Source organism: Martes martes, assembly GCF_963455335.1.
Source record: "Martes martes genome assembly, chromosome: 13".
Lineage (NCBI taxonomy): Eukaryota > Metazoa > Chordata > Mammalia > Carnivora > Mustelidae > Martes > Martes martes.
In genome coordinates, this window is record NC_137901.1 from 43,358,929 (window position 1) to 43,371,130 (window position 12,202).

General features: G+C 37.1%; 1 protein-coding gene across 1 annotated transcript in view; it reads left to right on the forward strand.

Moving 5' to 3' along the window:
• CDH2 (cadherin 2) overlaps positions 1 to 12,202 on the forward strand; it is a 213,212-nt gene that overhangs the window by 151,745 nt on the left and 49,265 nt on the right. The window contains exons 5-7 of the mRNA XM_080821169.1: positions 988 to 1,143; positions 5,517 to 5,661; positions 8,324 to 8,496. Coding sequence (XP_080677295.1) covers positions 988 to 1,143; positions 5,517 to 5,661; positions 8,324 to 8,496 — 474 coding nt within the window. The remainder of the gene's footprint in view (positions 1 to 987; positions 1,144 to 5,516; positions 5,662 to 8,323; positions 8,497 to 12,202) is intronic.

Here is a 12,202-nt window from a genome sequence, read left to right on the forward strand (position 1 = left end):
TTCTTTAATAAGTCATTTTTATATTACATATTTTGTTTTAATGCACATTATAATTCAATTTAACAATGAACAACATGGCCCCCAAATAAAGGCTTTTTTTTTTTTTTTCCTACTTGAATGGACAATGAGTAAAAAGAGAATTTTGCCTTAACAAGAAAACTAATAAACCAGATTCTGTTACTGGGTGAAGTATAGTTACCTAATACTTAAAGATCTATTATTATCACCTGCAAAGGTATTGCCAATTGGCCCTCTCCCTGAGCTGTTCTTCTTCCTTCTTTTCTATAGCCTTTTCCTATCACTTCTCACCCATAAACTGATTTTTCTGGGGAATTGTTATATTTGGGGGGAAAGGCAGTGAGCCTCGAGTGGGTGTAATTTTTGAGAGCAAAAAAATGTATTATAAAATGATTTCTTGTATGTTTTGTTATTAAAAAAGAATTTGGAGTAACAGATACCACCTTAAAATGGCATGGAGAGCTTTGGCTGCAGTGAGTCACGTCAGTAAGACACAAGTGCAGAAATCTGACTTCTGAGCTCAACCATAATATTAGAATTCCCGTGTAAGGTTGTTTCACACAGTGGCCTAGGCAGTTATTTCTTCTCCTAACTGAATCAAAAAGGTAAACAAGTTTTATTTCAATTCAATTGGACACCCGTTCCTGTGTTAAATATTGTAACCTACAATCTCCCTGGATAGAATTTGATGCAGTTTAAAAACTGACACCCCTTAGTTTTGACTTTTTGGCCCTGCTCCTAGTGATTGCTCTTTTAGACATCAGTGTTGGCCCGAGTCTTTCTGGTGATAGGTGACATCTCTTTTTGAAGCTTATGACAGAGAAGCAAGGATGAGAAACAGGACTGGTTTTCTGGGAAGAGATGCTGTAAGTTTGTAACCGAAAAAGGGCACGAGGTGTGGCCTGTTCTGTCTCTGATAATGAGCTCACTTAGTCTTTCATTTAATATGATTGTCTTCTTGATCCTCAGATCAGGTCGGATAGAGATAAAAACCTTTCACTACGGTATAGCGTCACTGGGCCCGGAGCTGATCAGCCTCCAACCGGTATCTTCATTATCAACCCCATCTCAGGTCAGCTGTCCGTGACCAAGCCTCTGGATCGTGAGCTCATAGCCCGGTTTCATGTAAGATTTCAGCCCGCTGATAATCTGTTGTATTAATACCCTTCTCACTGTGTAGAGTTTAACATTCGCTTCTTATATAGGTCTTAGAGCTTTGATACTCACAGGTTTAATACCAGAAATAAGCTTTTCAATTTGTTGTAATGATTTCATGGTTTTTATAGAATTGATGAATGTTTAGGGTAAAAAACAAAACCAAACAAAGCAAAAACAGTGCCAAAGAAGAGAGATTGCCTAAAATCTCCTCACCCTTTACATGTTGGTATGGCTAAGGACTTAGAGGAACAAATGTACATGAAGGAAGTCAAAGAGTCAAAAATTATTGCCTGTGAATTATAGAGATCATAACACTTTTAATGACTGCATAGTATTCCATTAAATGTGTCGGCTATTATTTTAACGACAGTTTCTTACAATTTCAGTAGACATCTATGTTTGTCATCTTTACCTATTCTTCTTGGTCTGATTGTTACCATGAAATAGTCTTAGCAAATGGATAGTGCACTTTAATTGTATTTGTTGACTGTATTCCTTCCAGAAAGGTCTGCCATTTAGATGCTCCCAACCAGAAACTGAGATTTCCCTTTCTCTCATAACCCGGCCAACACATGGTTTCATCAATCTGCCAATCTGAGCAATCTATTCTTAGATATATTGTCTTATTATATTTCCATGTTCATTTTTATGCTCTTTATTTTTCTGTTCTATTCATTTTCTTATTGAGTTATCACTTTTTTATATAATTAATATGTTCATATTTTTAAAAATATGTATATATTTGAAACCAATTTTTCCAATTTAAAAATATTAATTGAAGTGAGTGTTTTAAAACTCAAGAATTGCCTAATATTAATCAAATTCCAGGAGGCATTTTTCTTTTCTTTTTTTTTACTTAGCCAGGCTTACACATTTCCTGGAACAAGATTTCAACATTTTTTCCATGAGTTTAATATAGAAACCTAAGTTGGTCTTTATTACTTCTCCAATTTCTGCATGAATAACTAAAATTTGCAATGAAATTATCATTTTTTAGACAGAATATATGCACATTATAAAAACTTCCAAATAATGCAGTACTAATGAGAAAGTAAAATGATTTGTAATCTCAGTACATAAAACCAACCTGTTTCTTTTTCTTTCTTTTTTTTTTTTTAACAATTTGGTGATAGGCTATAAGATGTTTTTCTTTGCATAGATTCATAAATGTATTCTTTGAAATTGGCATCATTCTCTGAAACCAGCTTTTGTCACTTTTGCAATCAAAAGATTTAGCATCTTTCCGTGTCAGTAAATAGTTATTTATTTATAGCATCGTTTTTGATTGCTTCAAATGATTTTGTTGAATGAATGTAATATAATTTTAACTAATTACTTACGGGTAGATATTTGGGTAATTTGGTTTTTTTTATTTTACTTTGCAACTATAAATAATGTGGCAATGAACATTTTTTTCTGTACGTTTGCCCATTATATCCTTGGAATAAATTCCTAAAATTGGAATTATTTTAATAAATATAGTGAAGTTATTCTCTAGAATGGTTGTATTATGTTGCATTGCCTGCCCACTGTATAGGACATATATTTTCTCCACTCTATTATCTATTCCAGGCATTATTTACTTACCCAATTATCATTGGCAAAGAAATGATCTCAATGCTTTAAGTTGCCTAAGCTGAATATCTAATCAAAGTGAATTCCCTATTCCTGTTCTCTGTTGAATTTTGATTTTTTAGAGGGGAGGGGAGGGGCAGAGGGAGAGGGAGAGAGAGAATCCCAAGCAGGCTCCGTGTCCAGTGTGGAGCCCAGCACGGGGCTCAGTCTAACAAACCTGAAATCACGACCTGAACTTAAATCAAGAGTGGGATGCTTAACCAACTGAGCCACCCAGGTGCCCCTCTCTGTTGAATTTTATTTGGGAATTGTTTACCCTTTATACTTAATATTAAAAACCTCTTATCTATTTGGGATGTTAATGTTTAATTAGTCATGTATTTTCCTCTTTTGTTGTTTGTTTTTAAACTTTGTTAATAATGTCTACCCTACTGTAGTTCTTGCATTATAAAATTAATTGTTTTTCAGTTTTATCATAGGGTCTAGTTTTAGAGATAGTTCTAATCTCCCCAATTTTATCTGTTGTACTTATTTATTTATTTTGGCGTCTATATTTTTAACCTCCGTGAAGTGTATTTTACTAAAAGGAGAGCGGTATCTAGATGTACTTTGTTTTTGCTTTACAGATAGCCAGTTGCCTCATGTAATGAATTAGTATTCCCAGTGGTTTATCACTGATACTTAGTCATTCAAAACTTTTTTTGTGTTTTTTTTTAGACTCTTACGCTGCACAATAACATATTTGTTGAATTTTTGCACTTATAAAAACTTCTTAAATTATTGAAGTTTTGAAAATTGTTAAAATATTGATATTGTGGGTAGAGCAAGACTCCTACAGATCTAAATAGATGAATAAGGATAGGAGAAATTTTAAAATGTTTTCAAGGGGTGCTTGGCTGGCTCAGTGGGTAGAGCATGTGACTCTTGATCTCGTGGTTCTGAGTTCAAGCCCCATATTGGATATAGAGCTTAAACAAGTAAAATGAGAGTTGTTCTTTAAAAAGGGAGGGTGGCACTTGGCTAGCTCAGTCTTTAGAGCATCTGACTATTGATTTGGGAGTTATGAGTTTGAGCCTCACGGTGGGTGTAAAAATAAAGAAAATTTTTTAAAACTCTTGAGTACTACTTGAGTACTACTCAACATTCCCTTCTTCCAAAGGACTTCATTGTTTCATCAACCAGTTCATCAACCAGGTTTGTTTTTTTTTTTAGTCCTTCAGGAACACTTAATGCTAGTGCTTTTTATATTGTTCTAAACTATAAAGAAGGAAGTAAAACTTCCAAACCTTTCCTAAAGGCCAAGTGTCATTCATACAGAAACTTGATTAAAAATAGCACATGATAGACCAGTCTCTAATTAGACGAATCTCAAATTTATGAATATAAAGAATATCAATATAAAAATTCTAGATAATTCTTCCTGTATGAAGTCTCATTATCTGAACTCCTGTGGTTAAAACGGGAAATAAATAATTTCAGGTCAGCTTCGGGGTAAAGTCTTGCGCTGCAGAGTCTTACCGCCAGGACAGAAGAGAACAACACTCATAAAAAAATAGAATCAATTATAGAATTGCAAGGATGTTTCAGTGTGAAGATCTATTAATATGTGATATATTAAATAAGTGAAGAAAAAAGATGATTTTAGAGCTGTTGGAAGGCAATAATAAAATTTGCATTGTCTCTTGTTAGATAACCTCTAAATTTTTTTTAAAAAGGGGATATATTGATGCTTCTTTAACTTGATGAACTATGCCCAACAGAATCCAACAGCCAGCATCATACTTAACAGAAAAACCACAGAAGCATCCCATTAAAAAGAAGCAATTCAATGGAACACTACACAGCTACTGAAAAAAATGTAATGGATCTCTGTGCACTGGATTAAAAGATTTTGAGGCTAATCTACCAAGAGTAGCTGAGTGACTATATTTATTTAAAAAGAAAAAAAAAAGATAAAATTCTTAGAATACCATAAAACTCAAGCTTGGGAGAGGAACAATTATCTTACATACTCACTTACTTTTAATGTTTATGAGTGACTTTTACAATTTAAAAAACCCCACCTAGTGTCAAAATTCCCTATGCACACTTAATTCTAAGTTCTCTTCTGTTCTTATAATCTCTACGACTACTCTGTGCCCAGTACATTTTTAATTACCCTGACTCATATGTACAGATTTAGCAAAAGGATTTGGGAACTGGACAGAACTGGCTTTGGATATGAGCTCTGTCAAGAGACAGAGCAAAGTTACTTGGATTTTCTAAAGCTCAGTTTCTTCACCTTCAAGCCCTTATCATTTCTGCCTCTTTCTTTTGTATATGGATCAAACCAGTTAAAATCCATAAACCTGAGCAGAATGCCTAGCAAATAGTAAGTGTTGGCTCTTACTGCTATATCTATCCTAATCACATGAAGTTTGGCAAACTTAAATTTTTTTTTAAAGGTTTTATTTATTTTGGTGGGATAGGGTGCAGAGGGGGAGAGAGAGAATCTGAAGTAGACTCCATGCCCAGGGGGGAGTCTAACACGGGGCTTGATCCCAGGACCCTGTGATCATGACCTGAGCCGAAGTCAAGAGACAGACCCTTAACAGACTGAGCCACCCAGGTGCCCCTGACTAACTTAAATTTTGATGGGGAGAGTAGCTTTTTCTTCAGTTTCTCTGTTCACCCTCATTATTTTCATAGCATGGTGATTGTATATTTTACCTTCTCACGTGAGACATACATTAGTAAATAGTTCTGTTTTCTAATTATTTTTGCAGTTGAGGGCACATGCAGTGGATATTAATGGAAATCAAGTGGAGAACCCTATTGACATTGTCATCAATGTTATTGATATGAACGATAACAGACCAGAGTTCTTACACCAGGTTTGGAATGGGACAGTTCCTGAGGGGTCAAAGCCTGGTGAGTTTGAACATAATAATTTAAAGATTCAAGAAATGTCATGTAAGTCAGCACTGGTTATAAACAAGAGAAGAAATCATGTGAACCTTTTGGTGTTATTTTCTTTCTTGCGAAATGATTTTAGGGAAAAAAGAAGAAAACAGGAAAAAAGATTGATAGAAGAGACAAAGCAGAAAAACATCACTTCCCACCTTTTAAAATATATACACTATAGTCTCTGATTCTATATTATAGGATCTGTGGGATCCTTTCATTTTACTGTCGTTGATAAACTCAGTGTGGCAAAAAAAAAAAAAAAAAAGAAAGAAAAAGAAAGTGAGCTCCAGAAGACCAGGGCTTTCTGTTCATAAATTGCAGATTTTATCATATTAGTCGGAGCAGCAAGTAAAACTTGGTTGGAGAGTCTGAAAGGTATTTGGTATTCCTGGGCTAGACAATGAGGTAAAGCCAAAAACAGAGAGGGGGCTTGGAGATAGCTGTGGTTACACTGGATATTTACTTTGGGATGATCCTAATGTCTTCTGCAGCCCACACTTTTAGACCAGTGGCATGGAAAGTGTCCTAGCCTAGAAACAGGAGTTGCCAAAGCCTTTCATCATCGTGCAGGGATGTTTGACGACAATTTTAGACTCCGGTCCTGAAAACACTGTAGACTTCAGAAGAACAAGGCTACGAAGGCCAATTTGGTTTGAAAAACTAGTGGACAAGAAAAACAGTGGGTAGAGAGATGGGAAAAGATAGTGTTTCACCAGCCTCCCTGAGCTGATTTGGTGTTTAGAGAGATTTAATTAGCTACGTGATTATTATTTTTATTTTTGTATTTAAAAGAGCCTCAACATTTAAAATAGTATTATGTATTACCTTTGTCACCTATGCCAGTTTATGCCAGTAGCTCCTTTATGTATACACCAGTTTATAGATACAACCACACATGCCTTAGATTGGCACTGTTTCTTGCTCCAAATGTACCTGTCTGTATCCACAGAAAGGAAGTTCAGAGGGAAGTTCAGCCATCTTTGGCTCCTCCTGAGTCACATTCCAGAGTAGCTTTCTTTGGGTTGTTAAGATACAATAAAATCAAACAATATTAAAACATATACATATGAAAACACAAGACCTATATACATATCCTAAATATAAGTGAAGATAAAGATTTTTTACGTGGGGTAATTATTTTTTGTTGTTTTTTAAAATCATTTCTTTCATTTGTTTTTCTGTTGTTTCTAACTTTATTAAGAGCACTCCTTCATGAAAATTGTCAAAAATGAACCATTAAAGGTAGATGTATTATGCATTTGATCATGAATTTCCACCAAAGCATCCTTTAAATAAAAGACTCAATGTTAATAAGAACTAAAGACATTTCATGCATGTATTTCCAGTAATCATTCTGTAAGGATCTTGAATTAAACAGCATTGTAATCAGTATTTTGGTTCAATGTCCCAGAAAATACTTTTTTTTGTTTTAACCATTCATTTGTTCATGCAGCAAATGTTTATAGAGTCTGTGCTGCGTGCTAGTCACTCTGTTCTACCACTCTGGGTGCAGCAGTGACACCCTAGTTCCTAACTCCAATCCTAAATCCTAACCCTAAACCCAAACCCTAACCCTTCCCTACTGGAGCTTACATTCTAGTAGGGGAGAAAAATAGAAGCCAAGGAAGCAAGCACATATGCAATGTAGTTTAAAAAAAAAATAAGGGTGTAGAGTGGGCACATAGTCAAAAGTGTCTCACTCAAAGGGACAAGCTCTGGAAAGAGATTTGAATAATGTGATCAACCCTTCATGAATTCTGGGGCAAAACTGTAGCATGGAAAGGTTCTAACAGAACTGAGCTCAGAGCGCTCATGAGGAAGGTGGGTTAGAGATGGAAAATTTTATATGCTAGTTCTTATAAATATCCCACAGAACAGACCTTCCTAAATAGTAACTACTTTTCTCTCTACTTCTAAATTACACAGGGTGTGTAGCTAGTTTGAACTTATTTGATTCTAATGCGTTGTTGATTTCCTTTCCAAAATATCTAATAAATTGAAGTCCCTGAGTTTGTTACAGAGCTCTTGTAATCTCCTAGGAAATAATGAACCATAATGCCAAACTCCTATTCAATGTACCAAAACAGCAATGCATGGAATGGTTCCTTATGACCTGAGTAAATGGAGTGTGCATCGTTACGCACACAGCTTACTTTCAGAAAGTGACTTAGGCTTTGAGGAGAATCATGCTCAGCATGTCATTTTCAACGTTATTGTATAACAGAGGAAAATACGGCAAAGGGAAAGTTATCAGTGGACGTAAAATACATTGCTAATAGCATCTGTACTATTATTTGCATTTTATATGAATAAAGGTCTGAAGTGATCCTTTCTTTGAATCGTATAGTGAACTTATCTTCTAGGTTATGGGAAAAAATGAGTGTTTACAAATGTATACATTTTTAATAATTTTTCTTTCAAGGATCTAAACCATGTTTTGTATTTTTTTTAAGGTAAGGGCCATTCTTATCCGTAGCATTTTTCATTCAATCTAAATGACTAAATGTTTGTTTTGAGAAAGTGAAATTAAGATTGACCCAAAAGGCAAATACACCTCTTAGGTATATCTGTTTGGGAGACCCTGACTTGCAGGGTGACCATTCATTCTCCTTATGTCCTGTTCTAGGAACATACGTGATGACGGTCACTGCTATAGATGCTGATGATCCAAATGCCCTAAATGGAATGCTGAGGTACAGAATCCTGTCCCAGGCTCCAAGCACCCCTTCGCCCAACATGTTTACAATCAACAATGAGACGGGTGATATTATCACAGTGGCAGCTGGACTTGATAGAGAAGTAAGCCAACCAAAAACTCTCTGAATTTGTTTTTAATCTTAAAGGTATATGGTATCCCATGCAGTTTATCTCCAGGTAATCATACATCGACAGTATCATTCAATATCAATTTTTCAAAGAAATCTTGTGCTGTTTTGACCAGACTTCAAGTTGGTTAAATGATGTATGCGTACTGGATAGATCATGCTGGTCCGTGTACTATTTAGTGCGTAATCGACCAAGTCAATTAGATGTATCTGGTACCTAATTTTTAAAATCCTTGCCATTTTCTCAGTTTTCCCTTACAGTCAAAGGTTTTTGTGAGCAATTAAACTAAAAACCATGAACAAATAATGTGTGTATAAATTTAGGATAATTTTTAACAGTCATATTGTTTTTAAGATTTGTGTATTTGTTTTGTGGGTGGGGGTGGGGAGAGGCATAGGAAGAGGGAGAGAGAGTCTCAAGCAGTATCCATTCTGAGCATGGAGCCCCACATGAGGCTCGATCCCCGGACCTGGAGATCATGACCTGAGTCGAAACCGAGAGTCAGGTGTTTAAACGACTGCACCACCCAGGAGCCCAACAGTCATATATTTAAGAGGCTACAAATAACGTGTGTGCTGAGGTATTTTGTAGCTTTTCTGGATAGCCTGGTTTAGTAAAAAGAGATTATCTCCTTTATTAGAACTTGCCCCTTAACTCTAAAATTGACTTACTTAACAAGTTTGAAGACCAGCAATGGCATTAATTCTACTCACAAGCCTTTAAAGGTATAAATGGAGAAAAACAGACTTCTGGCATGATTTTTGTTGAAAAGGCATAAAATGTTGACAGCATTGAAATACCATGTAGTGTCACAGTCTGAAAAGGGATGGGCTTTTCGGTTAATTCCCAATGCTCATCTCACTGTGACAGACCTCAACCCACGGTCCTCACACACACCTCTGTGCTTTTGTTCATGTGATTCCTTCCACCAGGAATGATTTGCACTGTCTTCTTGTTCTTGAACCTTTCATTTCTTCATGTCTCAATTTAAGCCCCACTTCTACCCTTTCCCCAAAACCCCGCTCTTAATGAATCTTTTACAATCTTTCTCTATGCTGTTCTGGCCATTTTCTTAAGAGATTCTCAAGGTCATTATTGACCATCAGTAATCATTGTGTGAGTGAATTATCAAAGTGCTAACTCATAGACATCTGTGCTTTGTAGGTTTCTGGCTGAGCCCACTTTTACAGTAATGAGACCTCAGATTATGTATGTTAAAAGGAAACATTATGCTTACCATAATAAATACTATTGACAAGGATTTCAGGAGTTGGTTTTTATGACGTTTTATTTGCCTCAATAGCACTCACTTGAATTGGATCGAAGAAAACATTACTATTGCAATTAATTACATACACAAGATAGTGCTAGAAGCCCTTTAATGAAGTAGTACGAACAAATCAAGTTTACTTTATTCACAATTGAACTGAGCTGAGAGCCTTACTTAGGAGTTAGATGTACACCTAGAACATTGTACCTATTAACTTCCGGGTGTGACCGATTCTTTTTCCAGGAATAATCTGTGTGGGAGATAGTTGAAATTTAGTGTTTGCAGTAGTGCTTTTGTTCCATGATCCTTGGAACATGTGTGTCTTTTCACCTCTTCCAATATTGTACGAAGCACAGTTCCTAATGCCAAGAGCTCAGCATGCGTGCATAGTTCATTTGAGAATAGGGGGTTATTTTTTCTAAAAAGATTTATTTATTTATTTATTTATTTATTTATTTATTTGACAGACAGAGATCACAAGTAGACAGAGAGAGAAAGAGGAGGAAGCAGACTCCCCGCAAAGTAGAGAGCCTGATGTGGGGCTTGATCCCAGAACCCTGGGATCATGACCTGAGCCAAAGGTAGAGGCTTTAACCCACTGAGCCACCCAGGTGCCCCGAGAATAGGGGGTATTTTTTAACGTTCTCCCCTGAGTTCCAGGTTGCTCACATACTGTGGAGGTGTATAGCTCATCCCCCAAATACAAGTACTTCTCTCTCATTCACACTGTCCTCGTGAGATACAGAAACGGGGCTTCATCATGTTTGCACACCACGGTATTCTTATCACATCGAGCCGGGCTGTTTGATGACAAGGAAGAGGCACGGAGAATTAAAGGTTGTTTTACGCCCGCAGACCAGCCATATTTAAAAACCAGAACGACTGCATTTAGTTTAGCGGATGAAAGCCTGACGTCGTACCCTAATCGTAGTTAGGTTTATTTTGCAGTGGACGGAAGCCGCCGTGCCCCACATGAAACGAATGTGGGAATGGATTAGAAACGATAGAATCGTGTGTGAGAAATAGCTTCTTGACAGTGAAATTATTAAACACAACAATGAGTTACCAGAGAAAATTACAGAAAACCTTCCTTTTCTGAAAGTCATTTAACGGGAAAAAAAATGTATCTATCTTGGATGGTTTATGGTAATTCTGCCTGAGGCCAGGGATAAATTACTCTGACTTCTTCAGGCCTGGTGCAGGCCTGAGTTTCTTTTATTTCTATTAGAATTCACAGTTTTCTCTCTGTCAGAAGTAATTTCAGTTGTCGTTCTCCCAGGATATATGACACCTACAAGTGACTGAACTCCTAATCATTGAAATCCTTTCTGAGATTCGTTTTTTTATTCTACTTTAATCTGTAGGTTTAGAAAAATATCAGTTCTTCAGGTTGCTTTAACTTGGCTGTGCTTCGTCCTGGCACTTTCTTTTCTCTACCCCTTTCTCTTGGTGTCTATCGCCTGCCCTTTTTGGCTAAGACTACTGATGACTAGCCCTCCGCTTCAGTGGGCGTAAATCCTGGGACTGCCTGTTATGGGCTATTTGACCTTCACTGTATTAACCTGAAACCTTAGTTCCCACATCTGTGAATGGGGATAAAAATATTACCTCCCTCATGGGACGGTTGTAAGGGTGAGGTAACACATGGCATAAAGCATTCAGCACTGTGCCCAATAAATATTAGCTATTGTTTTCCCTTGTTGCCATCCTAAATCCAGCCTGGGCCTCTACCGGGTGAGCGCTATCATTTTGGCTCCTCAGCATTGTTTTCTCATGGCAAAGAAAGAACGACACTTCTTGTTTTCCAAGTCTACTGATCCTTTCCGTTGCGCTCTCTGCTTCATGTTCTGCGTTCCACTGTGTTGGTCTTCTCTTCCCTACAGGTTGCCTTCTAAAACCCAATAGTAGCTTCATAATCTGTAAACATGCTGAGTCTCCCCTGTGGTAAAATGACTCCCCACGACCCCTAGGATGACGTCAGAGCTCTGTAACATGGCGCTCCGAACCCTCTATGACACTGGTCCCAAAGCCTTCTTTGGTCTAACCTCCTGGGGTTCCTTGCCTCCTCTTGAGGAGCAAATGATGTCCAACAATCATATAATCACGCGCAACTCCTTGTGCAAATCTTCTGTTCCCGTGATTTCCTCTGCCTGAAGAGCTCCCTTCCCATCTCTTTAACGCAGGGTGATTCTGAGAGCCAGTCCCCAACCCCTCCCTGAGCACCCCTAGTAGTCTCTGTATTCCCTGAGATGGGCAGAGACTATGTCACATAGACATTATATCTGCCTTCTTGTTCTCAGTATTTGGTGAGGCTGATGTGCTCCTTTTTACCCCGAATAGGAACCCTGAAGAAATGTTCATGTTCTGTGATTTTCTCCTTGTTTTCCACACATAGTCCTTGAAAGGACA